At 41.0% G+C, this 19,800-nt stretch overlaps 2 protein-coding genes across 3 annotated transcripts in view; both read left to right on the forward strand.

Moving 5' to 3' along the window:
* The window catches only part of LOC139564678 (ubiquitin-conjugating enzyme E2 E2), a 33,138-nt gene extending 23,682 nt beyond the window's left edge, over positions 1-9,456 (forward strand). Inside the window, exons 4-6 of the mRNA XM_071384419.1 lie at positions 6,611-6,743; positions 8,091-8,238; positions 8,706-9,456. Coding sequence (XP_071240520.1) covers positions 6,611-6,743; positions 8,091-8,238; positions 8,706-8,803 — 379 coding nt within the window. The 3' untranslated portion in view covers positions 8,804-9,456. The remainder of the gene's footprint in view (positions 1-6,610; positions 6,744-8,090; positions 8,239-8,705) is intronic.
* Positions 9,457-9,610: 154 nt separating this feature from the next.
* Positions 9,611-16,896, forward strand: LOC139564679 (ubiquitin-conjugating enzyme E2 E1). 2 transcript variants are annotated; one of them, XM_071384421.1, is made up of 6 exons: positions 9,611-9,973; positions 11,631-11,805; positions 12,249-12,299; positions 14,872-15,004; positions 16,138-16,285; positions 16,672-16,896. In XM_071384421.1, the coding sequence occupies exons 2-6, from the start codon at positions 11,660-11,662 to the stop codon at positions 16,767-16,769; spliced, it is 576 nt and encodes a 191-aa protein (XP_071240522.1). In that variant the 5' UTR covers positions 9,611-9,973; positions 11,631-11,659; the 3' UTR covers positions 16,770-16,896. The 2 variants fall into 2 exon arrangements, with proteins under 2 accessions (XP_071240522.1, XP_071240521.1); XM_071384420.1 differs by having other exon boundaries at positions 9,837-9,973; positions 12,231-12,299.
* Positions 16,897-19,800: the final 2,904 nt, after the last annotated feature.

The raw sequence follows: 19,800 nt of genomic DNA on the forward strand, positions 1-19,800 counted from the left end.
TTATCGATGGCAATTTGAATGCATAGAGATACAGTGACGAGATCCTGATGCCCATTGTCGTGCCATTCATCCGCCACCGTCACCTCATGTTTCAGCATAATAATGTATGACCCCATGTCACAAGGATCTGTACACAATTCCTGGAAGCTGAAAATGACCCAGTTCTTCCATGGTCTGCATACTCACCAGACATGGTGCCCATTGAGCATGTTTGGGATGTTCTGGATCGACGTGTACGACAGAGTGTTCCAGTTACTGCAAATATCCAGCAACTTCGCACAGCCATTGAAGAGGACTGGGACAACATTCCACAGGCCACAATCAACAGCATGATCAAGTCTCTGCAAAGGAGATGTCGCGCTGCGTATGGGAAATGGTGCTCACACCAGATACTGACTGTTTTTCTGATCCACGCCCCTACCTTAAAAAAAATAAAAAATTAAGGTATCTGTGATCAACATATGCATATCTGTATTCCCAGTCATGTGAAATCCATAGATTAGGGCCTAATGAATTTATTTCAATTTACTGATTTCCTTTAATGAACTGTACTTCAGTAAAATATTTGAAATTGTTGCATGTTGTGTTTATATTGTTATTCAGCTTCTCTGATCACATTGTCTGATCACATTGTCTGGTGGTAAAAATGCATTAAATGGGGAAGCATCTGTTCTTCCAACACCCAATGTTTGTTTACAATGGGAATTCTGATGTAATACATTTCAATGTTAGAATGTTTCCAATTAAATTTATGAAGTAAATTAGAACGTTTTGCTATCAGTCTAATTTGCATAAACATTGTGATTGGATGATAGCTGTGCGGGTTATCGATTCAGGATCAAATCCTTTGATCTCCTCGAGCTCATTAATGATCGAATTGCCGAAAGGAGTGGAAGGTAATAGCTGAATAGAGACGGAAACCAGGCTATAAATCATGTGCTTCACCAAAGAATAACACCACACCACTCATCTCTGCCAGTAACCTTCTGGTAACGAGTCTATTTCCTTGGCCACAAGGCCAAGCAACTGCCCCGGGAGCTGCAGCTTTGTGGGAGGATTATGTGTACTGAAAAAACCTGTGGTCGTGGCTGACTGGTTAAGGGTTTGGAGTGAGAGCAGCAGTGCTTTTCTGATGTAGCTACTTCAAGTATGGCCTCCTTTGTTGTGATATACTTCAGTTCAGTACACACAAACTCTGTGGGTTAAGTGATTTATTTTTATTTTTTAATGACTCCATCATTTTGAGTCATTCATGTATGCGAAGCCTGTGTATTATGATATATGTTATACATTATTTATGGAGAGTGCTGAGACAAACATTTGCAATGCATAAGAAGCTTGCTTCAGGCACCAGCAATGCTGCGAGGAGAGAGATGTTTACCCACCAAAGTCCCTGTTTTTTTAGAAACATCTTAGTAATTAAAATGGAGGAATGGGAATAGAAAAGATTATATTACCTATTGATGTCATAAAAGTATCTGAAGTACCTTCCAAAGTACACATTCTCATCAATTCCAAATGGAAGGTAGTTTAAATTGATTGAACCAGCATGTGAAATGGTCTGTTAGGGGTAAATATTTGTATGTGGTTCACTTGTACTCGAAGAAACCGTGCACATATTCAACCATTTCTGCCATAAATGCTTGTTTCAGGATAAATCACAGGCAAATAATTACAGTATTCATAGTAAGGATGAACAATAAAAGGCTTGATTTAAAAACAAACCATGTCATTTGTGCAAATAAAGACGAAAGTCTGGGGAGGGAGGTGTCACCTCTGTTGCTGAGCTACATTGTAATTGGTCGTCGGCGCTTTGCTTTCACGGTCAGTGGAAACAAAGATTGCGTCATTAAGTTCCATTTCTGATAACCGCCACCGCGCCAATGGAACGGAAGATCTTAACTGAATGACTATGCCATTAGTAAAGAAAAGTGCCTAAGGGAAATTAACTGGAATGGTGAATAATTAAGATAATAGCTCTATTTGCACATGGCAGCATTAAAAAGCGCCAAAACAGACTGAATCACATTCAATTATGGGTTCCGTTACTCTTTTATACAACACCTTTTGCTGTGGTGGTCAATTTTGAGACGTTTTTATACAGCAACATACTGAACAGCTTGAGGTATAAAAGGTTTTTGCTCAATTATTTTAAGGAACTGTGGATTGGGCCACTTGCACCAAGTACATGTTCAATTGGTACTGCATAAGAAGGCACATTCTCTAGTCACCACATCCATAAGGTTCCCTGGCCTTGTACGTTAACAATTCAACACATGAACATGTACTCAAATGCCTTTTTCATTTGTTGATTTAGTATGGTTGTTGCTACTTTGCCTTCTGGCAGCATATTTGAATTATTATTATTATTTTGTACGCATTGACAGTTTTTGACCTTGAACTGAACTACAAATGCTGGCATAGTTTCTGTCTCTGTGCTTGGTTCTGTCTGTCTTCTGCAGTTATTAGCTTGTTGTGTTAACAAGCTAATAAGATGAGGAATAAATTACACTCTCATAACCTTTTGTGTTCTCTTGTCTCTGGCTGCACAGCGGATGTCAAAGGTGGAATAGAGAGAACATTTTAGACATTCTGTCGAACAGACACACTCCTACACACAGTGAGTGCTTGCCAGAAAACACCCCACAAATTTTCATAAATACTGTAAGTGAACAACATGGGCCATCCTAGAATGGTCTGAGTTTTGAGTATTTTTGTCTGTCACACACACGATTAAGCAATGTTCCCTGTAACTGAGGTCAGCAGCGGTAGAACACTGTCATCGGCTTGTCTCTGTCATCATGAGTAGGATAAATGACACAGGCTGATCACCTGTCTGCATCTGCTCGTCAACTCAACTGCTTCCCTGATGTCAGGGAGAATTACCAGAGCTGGCGATAGCCCGTGGAGGGAAGGTCACCGATTTGCCAGAGATTACTGTAATCGCCATACAATATGATAAAGGTTTTGGCATGTTGGCACAATCTCTAGATTGTCTGGAATCATGTAATATAGACCATGTTAAATGGGACACGGGGTGCACTAGTCTCTCACAGCCACTGCAAGGAAAGGTCATTCAATATATATGGAAATTATGTCTGGTCTCCGTTACTTATGGATCACAGCTTGTTACATAGATAGTTTCCAGTAACGTTGGTGTGAAGTGGAACGGTGTATGAATGGAGAAGGCCTGCAGTACACCGCCTCCATAAAAACAACATTTTGTAAGGGTTCCTTTGTGTCAGCCAGCCTAGTATATTTTATATTGAAATGGTGTTATTTGTATTTATTATGGATCCCCATTAGCTGCTGACTTGGCAGCAGCTACTCTTTCTGAGGTCCAGCAAAATTAAGGCAGTAATGAGATGTATTTCAGAATAGATTCTTTGTCCACTGTCTATGGGCATGTAAGAGCATACATGAAATGAACATGGTTCATTATGATATGTATGTGGTTTGTCCATGTCGTCGATCAACATCATGTAGACGATCTAGTCAGTGGTTTTGTGTCTGCAGTCATATGAATAGCCATCTTCCGTTAATTGAAAGTTTCCATATGTATGCCAGATTTACCAGTGTATTATTTCATTTAGAATATGGCATGATAAAAGATGAGATACAACTTGTATCATGTTAAAAAGGAATCAACCATGCCTAGCTAACTGACAAGCATAACATGTTTTGGCATTCCGTTTTTTAAATTTGGATTCGAACAAGATGATAAGTGAGTTCCACAGCGGTTTGAAAACAGAGTAAATCGGGCCTGAGGGGTTTTATTTGGGGATTCTGTTGGGTTGCATTCTGTTGCGGAGGCAGCACTCTAGCTGTCGGAGCCATTCCCACATGAGTGTAATGGCAGAGGATGGCTAGTGGTAGATTCTCACGGACACCCGCACACTAATGCATCCCAGATTCTTGGAACAAATGACCCAAATACTCAGTGACTCAAAGAAATCTACCGACGTACTGCAGATTTATTATAACTCTCGAGTCGCACACAGGATATTATTGCAAACCGTAGCGATTTCATGTTTCATGTCATGTGTATTGAACTCAACTAGATATGTCTGCATTAATGGATGAGTGTTCCCATAGTAGAGCGAGGAGAGCTCTATTACTGTTGCGAAATCGCAGTATTCGGCTATAGGCCTATATGCAGTGAAATTAGTCTGGGGTTAGATTATGCCACATGACAAAAACAGATATGTTGGTGCTTTGTCTGTCTTCTAACGTCTAGCGACTTGATGTAAGATTTTGAGCAGGCACATTCATTCCTATAAATGTTAAGCATCCTAAATTCAAATCCTTTGACTAGCATTAAAATCATTGTGCATTTTAGAGTGGCTCTAATGATTACTTATACCCCTTGCACGGTTTTGGGCTTGGAGAATAGGATCTGCTATAAAACATCTCTATTCATCCCATGACCAAAGCAGGATGTAAGGGTGAGCAGAATCTCCCTTGACACCTAAACCTGGCCATTCAAGATGCTGATTCAGTCGATATCCTTAACCTAGACAGCCTCTCTCTGTCTCAGTCCGATGCTGTGGCCTCGGCTCTGCTCTCCCACTCCACTGGTCTAATGAGAGACTGTCGGTCAGGTCCTGAATGCTCAGGCAGCCTCCACAAAGCACCACAATCCCTGCTGCTGGTGGTGTGGGGTGGGGGGGTTGCCGGGCAACCTCCAGTCGTGGCATGTACTTTAAACTATTGACTTAGCCTTTACCCAGAGGTCCGTGTGTTGTCAGATCTACACAGAGGTGGCGCAGAGTGGATCCTCTGCCATGCTGTCTCATCTATCTCATCTGGGCTCGAAAGTGATCGGCCTCAAAGGACATGAAAGAGTCCCTGTATCTGTGCTGCTTTGAAAAGGATCACACATCTGGCACAGTGGGAGGTGTTTATTTTTTATTATTGCATTATTAAGCTACAATGAGTTTTTCACCTTGAATCATGTTTAATGTAGACGCTTGATTTAAATGTTATTTTTCCGTAAGTATTGAAAATGAAATTGCCTACAGCTAAACTGTGTGTTCAAAATGGCACACTGTAGCAAAACTCTTTACAACGGAAAATATAAACCAGTAGTTCTCGTTGGATAATTTCACAGACAACCTTACCATTTTACTCATCTTTCTTCTGTTTCGGGCCTTATGAACATGACCCATTAAATCTGCAGATTACCTCTGGTGCAGGGATGTGTAGATGAGTAAATAACTTCTTCCCCTACCCACATAAAAACAGTTCTCCCTGTGTCTGGTTGCAACTAATTTTCTCCATGAACAGTGCAGTGGTTACCTCACCCACCTAAGCAACATCAGAACATTTCTTCATTACAGATTCATTACAGCTAGCTATTAATAGGCCACATCTGCCCTGTTGCAATGCACTGACAATGAATATTGCCCAACATAGTCTCCAGATGCTATGCTTAAGTCATTTCCAAATCATACCAGTATAAAACAGATTTCCGTTGTGCCTCATCAAGATAAGTCCAGATTTGCATTGCTCTTATGGGCAAAAAACAGCTATTGAAAAATATTCAAGTCCCTTAACTAATTAAAAAAGGCTTTGAACAGTTGCTTTAGAAAAGAAAAAAAATAGTATAAGATGAGTGAAATCTGAATGTGTTGACACTACAGGAAAGAGGAAGTGTCTAGTCCTTTCATTCTATTTGTGGAGACTGATCCATTCTCATGGGCATGCACTGAGCCAGACACTTGTTTGATACTCAAGTCGCGCTATTTGAGGTTATTATATTGTGGAGAAAGCATAACTTGCTAGTCATTTCATTCTGACATGGCCATCTGGAAACGTCAGTCACAGATTATTGGTGCTTGTCAAGATGAACAAAGCGATTGGTGACTTTGCTAGTCATGCATTTTCTGTGCTGCTGCAATCCTGCTCCCAATCTCTGTGAGCGTCTGTGTGAGCAGTCGTCGTCGTGTGTGGTGTGTGTGCTCTTGTGCACCTGTGGGTTTGGTCGATGTTAAAGTTCATGTACAGTAATGACATGAAATCTGAGGAATTGCTCATTTGTCCTGGGATTTCTGATCTGGTCGGTGTTCCAGACAGTCTTCTGTTGGGGGAGGGTGGAGACTTAATATGGAAATTACATTAATTACCAGACTATCCAACAGATGTGACCCTCACCCCACTCAACATAACTACTCATCTAATAAAGGACCTTCAAGATACAATTACATTTTTGTGTATATATTGTATGAATTGACAAAGTTAAATTGTTCTCTATTTGTGAAATGAGAATCCTCAATCCAACTAACAAACTGTTTATTTCAATGGATGGATGATGATATTAGCCTTTGAATGTTGCACATTTTGGGGGGTTTAAGAATGTTTCAGATTTTCTTTGGCAGCACAACCAAGATAGCTTGAGTGATAATCATTGAACAGAACTAAAACTCAGGCTAAAAAGAGCAAACTGAGGATCTCCAATCTCTGCTTCATTAACTTGTCAGAAACTAGCATTTCCTCCTCGCTCTCTTGCTCACTTGGACTCAGACTGTCTACTTTAGGCTACGCTGTCAGTAGCCGGTTGTCAATTCCAATGCCCTGAGTTGCTAAACATATTGACATGTTTCTGTTTCAGCGCCGGACCCAAAGGAGACAACATCTATGAGTGGAGGTCAACCATCCTGGGACCACCGGGCTCTGTTTATGAGGGAGGGGTCTTTTTCCTGGACATCGCCTTCACACCCGACTACCCCTTCAAACCACCCAAGGTCAGCACCCACCGCCACACTGTGACCACAAATGGTTTATAGCTTTAGTGCCATTGTGCTGCTCTCTTCCTGTGTGGAGAACTCTTGCTTTAATGTAATTTCAACAGCTAACATGATTTTCTGGAAATCTGGTGTGCTCCTCCAAGCCTTTACCAGTTCATATTTTCAATTCATTCTTTATTAGCCTTTTCATGAAACATACCCTGTGGAGTATTTTCGGTTGTGGATGTCATTATCAAGTGTATGAAATGTGCTTTTGGATATCTCTTTGCTTCTTATAACCCAATTTCCCTCTCACTGGCTTTCATTTTGAGTTCTGACTCTCTCTCATTTTGTCTGTTTCCTCCCCCCTTCTTTCATTCTCTCTTTTTGTCTCTGTTTCTCTCTGAGCTGTGTAAGAACAAGCTCTGCTGTTTGACAGCAGACTCAAACAAATCCACAGGCTCAAGCTCTGCTCCGTGTAGCCAGAGGGCTCAAGTGTTTTGTCCCACTGTGATCTGTAGCCAGTCCTTCCGTCACTATAGCACATGATACATGCTCCATTGGAGTTTTGCTGTATACTATAGACTCTTACCAGAGCTTTTTTCAAGCCCCTAACTGAAACTCCAGTTTGACAAGCTTGTTGGACAGATTGGAAGTATAAGATTCAGTTGTTAGGGTTAGTGGGGCAAAGAGTGCACCATTGTGGGGTTATTTATAATGTCCTGTTCTCGGTGTGTTCAGAATGCCAAGGCTCATTAGAAGTTTCCTCTGCAAGGTCAGGGTCAGTCTGTCCAGATGTTGGTGATTGGAGGACTGGGCTGGTGTCAGGTGTCAGGCCTAAACAGATGTCAGACTCACGGTCAATCAGAAACATGATAGTAAACTTAACAGGGATGTTTGTGTGGATGTTTCTTGTACAAAGGTTTGGCATCAGCACATTTGAAACCAAATAAAGTAATTTTTACCCCTTATTTGAATCCCTGTGAAAGTCTTATGGGAATGATTGTTTTCCTCTCAAACTAATATATGTAACGGTTGTAGCGAGATTAGAGATGGGCATGGGTTTTTTTCTGGGGCATTTCATGACAATTATAAAGGTTTTCTGCATATTGGTAAATGCACCATGCTGCCCCCTTTTGGCTATATTAAAGCCTAAGGAAATTAAATTCTGGTATTTTGTTATGGTATATCAAGTCTGCAGCCGTGTTATAAAGGTTGTCACCATCTGCTCAACGAAGAAATTACACACACTGCTATTTTATTTTGTCCCATTTAGACTATTCTACTGTCAGTATTGATGCTGAACCAGGGTTCTAAACTATAAATGCTTTTAAATGCTTTTCTTTCTTTTCCTGTACTCACCAGGTAACATTTCGGACGAGGATCTACCACTGTAACATCAACAGTCAGGGGGTGATCTGTCTGGACATCCTGAAGGACAACTGGAGCCCCGCCCTCACCATCTCCAAGGTGCTGCTGTCCATCTGCTCTCTGCTCACAGACTGTAACCCAGGTAAGAGACCCGTCAATGTCCACATCAGGATCTGCAGTGTTCTGATTTCAGTTGGTGATTCATGACTGATTTTAAATGACATTTGAGTTTACACTATCTACACACAGAGATGGCGATAGTGTAAACTCACCGCATTAAGCATTATCACCATCTCTGTGTGTAGATAATGTAAACTCACAGCATGAAACATCTACACACAGAGATGGTGATAATGTTTCATACTTTGATAACTGTCTGCAGCTCTACTAGCGGAGTTCCAGCGTTCCCTTCCCCAGGGACAGTAGCTCTGTTGCTGTTGAACCTGTTGATGGATTTAAAATTACCTTTAAAAAAAAGTCCTTATTCATATTTTAATACAATGTAATAATATGCTCTAAACTCTCTCTGGGTCCAAAAACCATACACCTGTGAAATGCTATTCATTAATGCATGCTCTGATCTGCATCCTTTTTTTGTTGTCATTGCAGCGGACCCTCTGGTGGGGAGCATTGCCACACAATACCTGACCAACAGAACGGAACATGACAGAATAGCCAAGCAGTGGACGAAGAGATACGCCACATAGATCCCCGTCTGACTTTTCCACTGTCCCCCCCCCCCCTCCCCCCACCCACTGTACCTCTCTACCTCTCTCCCCAGCCTTTCAAAGCACACTCACTAAGTGCAACGGTATACCTGTAATCCCCCCCCCTAAACTTTGTATCTACCTTTTCTTTGTAAAGAACTGTCCTTTGTTCCTTGTTGACTTGAAAGCTTCTTTTTTTATACAAAGAGTAGATTGGGAATTTATTTTCCAATATCTGAATGTTGGAATTGTATTGAAAAAATACTATTATTCTGAAAAGCATTGTCCCTCAACTATACAGTAGGTATCCTTGTTTTCATAGTGGCTCCAGGAACAAAATGCAGATTATATACTCTTTTTACTTTACTCTAGGTTCTTGTGTGTTTTTTAATTTCCTATTCCAGTCATCAATGTTATCTGCATGGAACAGGAGGAAGATTTGCATCAAATGACATGTCATGCTCTTCTACGCTCTCTGGTTTTGTTTGTACTGTATGTATTTTTTCAAACGCTTTTGAGGCAGACCACAGAAATATAGGTCTGCTTGTGAAAGAGGCAGGACTTGTACATTTACTGGCTACTCTGGCATGGCAGGGTGGTTTGTTATGACTTGTATTAATGAAGCACCCAATAAAACACTGGTTGGCTTGTGACTATACTCTCTGTTCTGTAACTGTGAACCCTCTGTGGTCTGTGACGGGCGTTAAAATGATCATCTCTGGACCTATCAGTTTTCTGCCTCATGACTGACTGACAGACATTGCCGCTGCCTGTGCATATAATGAACTCTGTGGAATCCAGGGAATCAGTGAAACCAGGGTAAAATAGACTACAGCAGAAGAAACTGCATCACAGGTCTAGGTTAGAGGTGGACATGAACCATAGACCATATATGAACCTCTCTCTCACCCTGACTTGGTGAGAGTCAGTGATACTCCAAATGTTATCTTGGCCCTCATCCGACGTGCTTGTTAGTGCATATTTTTTAAATGTATGATATCAAAATGTTATATCAGTCTACCATGACCTAACATTGAATGATCCCTGTGCGCCGATTAACCTTCATCATAGTGAGCGCACGATATGATTCCATTGCAACCGCGGCACTTCCGTTCCACAGAAGGCGATACGCACGAGCTCAGGCAGTGGGGAGATCCAGACACAAAGGAGGTAATTTGCTACTTGGCTAACGTTACTTTTAATATTGAATAGGTCTCATGATTTATAAAATACATTGACGTTCTCTGAGTGTATTCAACTTGTTTTGTATTGGAAAAGACGGCTAGTTAACGACTCGACAGACACATTTGTGGTGACACTGCCTGGCTCAGGAAATAAATCTAATGTTAGCTAGCTCAAGCTAGTAACGTTAGTAGCTAAGCTAGCTTCACTGTATGGTGTAACGTTGTTTGCCAAACAGCTAGCTAGCCAACTAACGTTAGCCAAGTTAAATATCTCAGAACGTTGAAAGGTTGAGTTGGGCGTGAACTTTGATGTAACTACAGTATTTTGCGAACTTTGGCTACGGTCTGGACAGTCAAACGGTCGGCTAATAAGGGGGGCGAGAAAATTAGGTCGGACGTTTGAGACTTGCGTTAACTAGCTAGCTAGATGGTTATGCTAGCCAGCTGTTAATGTCCACATAGTTAATCAAACCTAGTCCAACCAGCTTGACTTGGCACAAGCAGTTGCAGACGTAAACTACTTTAGGCGAACTCACTAGCAAACTGCTGTAACCTCTTCGCTCCGGGAGACCTGTAATTTACACACACATCAATGTGTGAGATCATTGTCTTAACGTTTCAGGTCTCCCGGAGCGAATAGGCTATAGCAAAGAACTCCAGACCAGAGATACTAGCTAAAGGGCTAACATTAATTACTGTGAAGGAGGCCCGAGAATGTTTCCATCAAATGGTGGTTGGCCACACAGACTAACTAGCTGTTGTTCACCACCATGGTTCCATTTGTTCCTCTGGGCGCTTTTATTATTAGCTGACGGTAAATTAGTTACATTTTCACATATCATGATCTATTACATTTGGGGAATAATGGAGGCTTGCCATATCAGGGCTGTCCAACATTGTTTGCGCAACCATCCATAATCACAATATTATTGCCAGGGGGTGGCAGCTAGCCAGTTACTTCTATTTCAACTGAGCACTAGCCAAGCAGCAAGCTGTATGGGACTCCCTAACCCAGTGGTTCCCAACCAGGGGTACTTTGCCTATCCACAGAGGGTACTTGAAGGCTCATGAGACCATAGGCCTACTGGTAAAATGCACATGAGGGGGTACTCTGGGCAGAGCAAAATTCTGTTGGTGGTACAGTGACCGAAAAAGGTTGGAAACCACTGCCGTAACCTAACGTAGCAGGTGTAAAAGCTAAGTTGAATAAACTCTATCCCCGAAAACCAGATGCATCAGGTTGTTGGTATCTCCGCTAAGCCTAGGGACTCCCTAAAAACATGCCACCTCGATACAGCTATAACCAAAAGTGACTTTTCCTAGCAGGTTAGGAGAGCATTTCACTAAACCTTTTCCTAACCTTAACCTAATTCTCCTAACCAGCTGCGTTAATTCTCCTAACCAGCTGCGTACGTTCTCCTAACCTGCTATGAAAAAGTCACTGGTCGTAGCTGTGTTGAAGTGGCTTGTTTTTAGGTAATCTCAGCAAGCTATGTTGAGGTAGCTGTTTTTTCCTAGAACGTCTAAGGTGCTCTGTCATAACTGTAACGTAACTTCATTTTGCAAATGGCTTGAAAGCAATTTCATTTGTCAAAGCTACTGCTTTTTTGTTCTTCAACTGCTGCATCACGATCGCATTGTAGGTTCCTGCTAATTTCTTGTCCAAACCGGTATGTCGGATGAGGATTCGCGTGTCAGCACCAGCTCTTCATCTTCTTCCTCCAATCAAAACAAACCGAAGGACACACCTTGCAAGAAACGGGAGAGCAAAGCCAGTATGAGCAAGACCTCCAAGCTGCTATCCACCAGCGCGAAGAGGTAACACCCAAACCTCATGAAATATTGGCTGGTTGTCACACACAACACCAACAAAGTGACATTTAGTCAGAGGGATGGGTTAATCTCCTAGATCACAGGTGTCAAACTCATTCCACGGGGGGCCGAGTGTCTGCGGGTTTTCGCTCCTCCCTTGTACTTGATTGATGAATTAACATCACTAATTAGTTAGGAACTCCCCACACCTGGTTGTCTAGGGCTTTATTGAAAGGAAAAACCAAAAACCTGCAGACACTAGGCCCTCCGTGGAATGAGTTTGACACCCCTGTGATGATTGTAGCTAGCACTAAGGTATTCTCTGTACTTTATTTGTGTTTCAAAATATTCTAGCCTCACTGTATTCGACCATGGCTGAGAAAACAAAGGTGTGTAAAGGTATGGCTGGGCAATCAATGATTGATCTGAAGGCATGTTTGTTTCTGCAGGATTCAGAAAGAGCTGGCAGATATCACGCTGGACCCTCCGCCAAACTGCAGGTTGGTTTTATTTGAGCTCATCTTCTCTGTTCTAATCCGTCCACAGTGTCTTTCGTATTGCCATGGTCAATACCTACAGGCGACTCTCCAAACAATAATGATTTGATCACTTATTCATAAAGGCTTGCATTACTTTCTGAATTTTCTCATGTCCCATATGCTGATAAAATAAAGCTGCACCTTCTATTTTGATCAAAATGTTTTGACTTGAAATGCCAGGCTGGATTAAGATGGTGGGGGAAAAGGTGTTTAGAAATCAACCGATTATGATTTTTCAATACCGATTTATTGGAGGACCAAAAAAGCCGATACCGATTAATCAGACAATTTTTATATATATATTTGTAATAATGACAATTATACAATACTGAAAGAACAATGAACACTTATTTTAACTTAATATAATACATAAAATCTATTTACTCTCAAATAAATAATGGAACATTCTCAATTTGGTTTAAATGATGCAAAAATAGTGTTGGAGAAGAAAGTAAAAGTGCAATATGTGCCATGTAAAAAAACATTTTTTTAAACGTGTAAGTTCCTTGCTCAGAACATATGAAAGCTGGTGGTTCAATACTCCCAGTTAAGAAGTTTTAGATTGTAGTTATTATAGGAATTATGGCGTGTCGACTATTTATCTCTATACCATTTGTATTTCATATACCTTGGACTATTGGATGTTCTAATAAGCACTTTAGTATTGCCAGCCTAATCTCAGGAGTTGATAGGCTTGAAGTCATAAACAGCGCTGTGATTCAAGCATTGCTAAGAGCTACTGGCAAACGCAGTAAAGTTTGAATGAATGCTTACGAGCCTGTTGCTGCCTACCACCGCTCAGTCAGACTGCTCTATCAAATCATAGACTTAATTATAATATAATAAACACAGAAAGACGAGCTGTTGGTCATTAATATGGTCAAATTTAGAAACTATAATTTAGAAAACAAAAAGTTGATTCTTTCTGTGAAATACGGAATCGTTCCGTATTTTATTGAACGGGTGGCATCCATAAGTCTAAATATTGCTGTTACATTGCACAACCTTCAATGTTATGTCATAATTTGCCATACTAAAAGTCTGGCAAATTAGTTCGCAACGAGCCAGGCGGCCCAAGCTGTTGCATACACCCTGACTCTGCGTGCAATGAACGCAGAGAAGTGACACAATTTCCCTAGTTAATATTGCCTGGTAACATGAATTTCTTTTAACTAAATATGCAGGTTAAAAAAAATATATACTTCTGTGTATTGATTTTAAGAAAGGCATTGATGTTAGGTTAGGTACATTCGTGCAACGATTGTGCTTTTTTCGCGAATGCGCTTTTGTTAAATCACCCCCCGTTTGGCGAAGTAGGCTGCGATTCGATGATAAATTAACAGGCACCGCATTGATTATATGCAACGCAGGACAAGCTAGTTAACCTAGTAATATCATCAACCATATGTAGGTAACTAGTGATAATGTGAAGACTGATTGTTTTTTATAAAATAAGTTTAATGCTAGCTAGCACCTTACCGTAGCTGCTTGCTGCATTCGCGTAACAGGTGGTCAGAATGCCACGCAGTCTCCTCGTGGAATGCAATGTAATCGGCCATACTTGGCGTCCAAAAATGCCGATTTACTGATTTGTTATGAAAACTTGAAATCGGCCATGCCGATTAATCGGTCGACCTCTATTAGAAATCTACATGAAGCTGAATTTTACATCTCCCACGTTATATTGGATCAGCCTTGTAGTCATCACTCCCTAGATGATTCCCACTACATGTTCAGCATGTACCAAGGATAAAGGCTGATCTGCTCTGAGGAAATCAATATGGGTCATGATACAGAGGCACGTCATCAGGGATTGGTTGTGAATGGAGGCTGCTTCTTTGACGCTTGAGAGAAAATGTACTGTTCTCTCAAGCAATATAAAGCTGTGTGGTCACCAAGCGAGTATAACCCCAAGGGATAATAGGCTCTAAACAGTTTGACAGACACGTTTTTTGCAGGTGCAGTAGTTTAAAGGGACAATCGATTCATCCATTTTGGGACTTCTGAATTAATTACATGTACCCATAACTTATTCTATGAGCTTAGTTCAACTGTTGTACCCCATCAGAACCCAAAATATATACGGTTGTTTCACTCCAATGGTTGTAAACAAAGTAAATGTTAACCATGTTTTGAGGCTATATAGTGATTGTTAAAACTAATTTTGAAATCATATATGGTCAGTCTCAGCATCCATTGCTCTGTCTATGAATTTGAGTGGTTACATTTCTCTGGCCCTTTTAGCTTTTTACATAAACGGGTGGGGAGAATGCATTGTCATTTTTGCAACTGCCGATTTGCAGCTTTAAGTTATCTGTCCCTTGTGGCAATGAGACAAAGTACACACACACACACAAGTGATCTGAGCCACAACAATAACAAAGAACGTTGTCTGGTTTACACCAATTAGGGAGACTGTTCTCCTTTGGTTTTCCTGGTGGGTAACGACAAAGGAGTGGGCTAAAGCACTTACAGATCTGTGACCAGGCTAATAGTTTAAAATAATCTGTAACTTTATCTCATTTAATACCAGCGCTGGTCCCAAAGGAGACAACATCTATGAGTGGAGGTCAACCATCCTGGGACCACCGGGCTCTGTTTACGAGGGAGGGGTCTTTTTCCTGGACATCGCCTTCACACCCGACTACCCCTTCAAACCACCCAAGGTACTAGGCAATCGTCAGCTACCAGTCACTACTTACCCTCTACACTACAAAATGGTCATCTTGGTTTAGTCCCACGCAATGAATGGGACAGATTTACTTAGCATTAATTAGCTTGTTCTTCAGGGTATACACAGCAAAAAATGCGACCGGCGATGACGACAGTGTTTCTGTCATATTACGCTGCTGCTAAATTGTTGCCGCCACAGCAAAAAAAAAAAAAAAAACGATACTCCTACCGAGACTCACTTTCCAGATGCTAGAGAGCTATTTACATGTGTGCCTCTGTTTGTGTGTATTGTGTGTGTGCCAGTGCGAGTCGGGTCATTTCCAGAGGAGAAGGAGAGACAGGTAGCCTATGCAATTTGATACATAACAACAACACTAACTAAGACAATTTGAAACATAGCTTGTAGCTTGGCTAGTTAGCTCACTAGTTAACTTTTCCGTTCTATGTTTAATTCCATGTGCTAAAAACAAATCCATAAAAATATGCTCAAATGAAATTCTATTATATTTGGATTGTTTTGTCACATTTGATCATTTCATTACAATATGGAATTGTTGCAAGGAAACAAAACACTTAACTTTTTTATACATGTGGTCTGGTTGTGAGGCCGGTTGGACATACTGCCAAATTTTCTAAAAGTACATTGGAGGCAGTTTATGGTAGAAAAATGAACATTTAATTCTCTGGCAACAGCTCTGGTGGACATTCCTGCAGTCAGCATGCTAATTGCACACTCCCTCAAAACATATTTGTGGTGTTGTGTGACAAAACTGCACATTTTAGAGTGGTCTTTTATTGTCCCCAGCAGAAGGTGCACCTGTGTAATGATCATGCCGTTCAATCAGCTTCTTGATATGCCACACCTGTCAGGTGGATTGATTATCTTGGCAAAGGAGTAATGCTCACTAACAGGGATGAAAACCAATTTGTGCACAAAATAGGCTTTTTGTCCGTATGGAAAAGGTGTGGGATTTTTTATTTCACCTCATGAAACATGGGACCAACACTTTACATGTTGCGTTTTATATTTTTGTTCTGTATAGATTTTGATCTAGAGTCTCTAGCCTTGTTATTATGTTTAATATGCACTTGGCATGTATGTTTTCTACTTTTGTTTTTCCTCAAGGTAACGTTTCGGACAAGGATCTACCACTGTAACATCAACAGTCAGGGGGTGATCTGTCTGGACATCCTGAAGGACAACTGGAGCCCCGCCCTCACCATCTCCAAGGTGCTGCTGTCCATCTGCTCTCTGCTCACAGACTGTAACCCAGGTAAGATATCCATCGGGGAGCCTAATTGGCTTCCTTGTCCCCTTTACTTGTTTCTCTTCAGATCTTCATCTGTCCCAGGCTGGAAATATGATACCAGAAAAAATATGAGTATTCCTGACTCTCGAGAAGGGTCAAATTGAATCTGCAGGTAACATGGTAAATAGCAAATACCGGTCCATTTCTTTGGTGTCATTTTGTGCTCAGATATGGATGACTTTTTAAAAAAGTTATCACTTTGAGGCCCACACATAATGCCTTATATTGCATGTATAATTCCTTATGATACCACTACAAGGTGGCATAACTCATAAGTAGCAAAGTAATTGTTTCAAGATTCACCACCCTCCTCTAACTGTTATTTCCCTCATGTTGTTTTTCACTTTTAGCTGATCCCCTGGTTGGAAGCATCGCCACCCAGTACACGACAAACAGAGCCGAGCATGACAGAACAGCCAAACAGTGGACGAAGCGGTACGCCACATAGGCCCATAGAGCACAGCCGTGTGGGGGGGATTTCTATTTCAGATTTTTAGTACTTTATTGTCTGGTATATTTTTTGGTTCCTGATTAAGTTATCTGTGCAGATATGAAAATAAAGAAAAACAATGAAACAATATGTAACGTCATATTTTATTACTCTCCGTAGGATACTCCACTGCTTAGCCTATTGCTAATCTCCTGAAATATAGTAGGCTGTCCCTCAAATAAAATGCAGAAACAGTGCCATAAAAACATGGATTTCACCTTTTAATATGGAACTACAGTACAGTTGTACCACAATAGCTACAAATCTAAGTACTTTTTTACACAGTTCTGATGTCCATGTTTTACTTTTAATAGCATTTAGTTATTGCAAAATAACATGGTAATCTCTCACTTGAAAAGCCAATGGAATTTGGTGCTAAAGGAACAGTGTAAGCTCATATACATACCGAGGGTGCTTGGTTATGGTCAGATGAAGGATTAGTGATAAATTGCCTCTACTGCAGTGTATTCAAAAAGTATTCAGACCCCTTAACTTTTTCCACATTTTGTTACGTTACAGCCTTATTCTAAAAGGGATTACATTGTACCCCCCCCCATCAATCTACACGTAATACCCCATATTGTCAAAGCAAAAACAGTTTTATAAAATAACAAAAATTAAACCTTATTTTAAAAAAGAACTCACATTTATATCAGTATTCAGACCCTTTACTCAGTACTTTGTTGAAGCACCTTTGACAGTAATTACAGCCTTGTCTTCTTGGGTATGACGCTACAAGCTTGGCACATGTTTTTGGGGAGTTTCTCCCATTCTTCTCTGCAGATCCTCTCAAGCTCTGTCAGGTTGGATGGGGAGCATCGCTACACATCTATTTTCAGGTTTCTCCAGAGATGTTCGATCAGGTTCAAGTCCGGGCTCTGGCTAGGCCACTCAATGACATTCGGAGACTTGTCCCGAAGCCACTCCTGCATTGTCTTGACTGTGTGCTTAGGGTCGTTGTCCTGTTAGGGGACCCTTCACCCCAGTCTGAGGACCTGAGCAGGTTTTCATCAAGGATCTCTCTATATTTTGCGCCGCTCATCTTTCCCTCATCCTGACTAGTCTCCCAGTCCTTGCCACCCCAAAACATCCCCACAGCATGATGCTACCACCACCATGCTTCACTGTAGGGATAGTGCCAGGTGTCCTCCAGACGTGACGCTTGGCATTCAGGCCAAAGAGTTCAATCTTGGTTTCATCAAACCAGAGAATCTTGTTTGTTATGGTCTGAGAGTCCTTTAGGGGCCTTTTGACGGGCTCTCATGTGCCTTTTACTGAGGAGTGGTTTCTGTCTGGCCACTCTACCACAAAGGCCTTATTGGTGGAGTGGTGCAGAGATGGTTGTTCTTCTGGAAGGTTCTCCCATTTCCACAGATGAACTCTGGAGCCCTGCCAGAGTGACTATCGGGTTCTTGGTCAAGGCCCTTCTCCCCAGATTGCTCAGTTTGACTGGACGGCCAGTTCTAGGAAGTGTCTTGGTGGTTCCAAACTTCTTCCATTTAAGAATGATGGAGAGCACTGTGTTCTTGGGAACCTTCAATGCTGCAGACATTTTTTGGAACCCTTCCCCAGATCTGTGCCTTGACACAATCCAGTCTCGGAGCTCTAGGAAAATTCCTTCGACCTCATGGCTTGGTTTTTGTTCTGACATGCACCGTCATCTGTGGGACTTTTTATATAGACGGGTATGTGCCTTTCCAAATCATGTCCAATCAATTGAATTTACCACAGGTGGACTCCCAGGTTGTAGAAATATCTCAAGGACGATCAATGGAAACAGGATGCACTTTCTTTTATATAAATTAGCAAAAATTTCAAACAACCTGCTTTCGCTTTGTCATTATGGGGTATTGTGTGTAGATTTATAAGGATAATAAGGCTGTAACGTAACATAATGTGGAAAAAGTGAAGGGGTCTGAATACCTTCCAAATGCACTGTATGTACAACATGCCAATGTGGCTTTGCAGCAGTCCAATAAGTGGCTGTTTTACCCTTCCCAAAGAACAGCTGTTCTAAATGGACGTGAAATTATTTGAATGAAACTACAAAAACTTTGGGCCCTGAGGTTTAAACCATGAAATTAATAACCGGTATGGCAATATCTGATTAGGATTACTCTTGGTTTTGTATTTATTTTTGTTGAAAATGGATGTAAGCATTTTAGAAGCACTCTCTGTTGGACAATGTTTTAGATGCTCGGTTGAACAATGATTTTAAGCTGCATGAATATACATAAAAACAATACTTTTACCAAAATATTTACCACTTATGCAAGTCATTCCAATAATAACAAATATCTATTTCCATCTCACATGGACCCTAGACAGTCATTTAAAGTCCAAGTACACTCACTCGTCAGTAGTATTAGCCAGATTACTTTTAATCAAACTAACTCTTGCCTGTCAAAATACATCTGGCATTTGAGGTTGACAGACTTTTACCTGCACTGTGTGACTTTACTAGAGCAGTAGGTCTATGATAGGAATGATACAGGCTTTTGAATGTTGATGACATCAGTGCTCAAATTTGTACGCAAACAGATTGTGTAACTTTCCAGTAGGGACACAAAGCTTTCTAGCATATTCTTTATTATTGACATTAATAATAGTAGAACCCCTATGTACCGTTAGGAGTTTGTAGTTTTTGAGTTCTATTTCTGAACTATACATATGTTGCATTCCTTCTGTACCACCTTGATGTAATCCAATGGAGGATGGATAATTACAATGCGCTGCCTATGGATTCACGTTACGCGAGGCAGTCAACGTGAGAGACATTTAACATTTACATTTAAGTCATTTAGCAGACGCTCTTATCCAGAGCGACTTACAAATTGGTGCATTCACCTTATGATATCCAGTGGAACAACCACTTTACAATAGTGCATCTAACTCTTTTAAGGGGGGGGGTTAGAAGGATTACTTTATCCTATCCTAGGTATTCCTTAAAGAGGTGGGGTTTCAGGTGTCTCCGGAAGGTGGTGATTGA

The sequence above is a fragment of the Salvelinus alpinus genome, chromosome 35, assembly GCF_045679555.1.
Source record: "Salvelinus alpinus chromosome 35, SLU_Salpinus.1, whole genome shotgun sequence".
NCBI lineage: Eukaryota > Metazoa > Chordata > Actinopteri > Salmoniformes > Salmonidae > Salvelinus > Salvelinus alpinus.

Coding starts and splice junctions, on each gene's coding strand:
- LOC139564679 (XM_071384420.1), top strand. CDS start 11,660: ATGTCGGATGAGGATTCGCGTGTCAGCACCAGCTCTTCATCTTCTTCC. Junction 12,300..14,871: donor GACCCTCCGCCAAACTGCAG/GTTGGTTTTATT, acceptor ATTTAATACCAG/CGCTGGTCCCAAAGGAGACA. Junction 15,005..16,137: donor ACCCCTTCAAACCACCCAAG/GTACTAGGCAAT, acceptor TTTTTCCTCAAG/GTAACGTTTCGGACAAGGAT.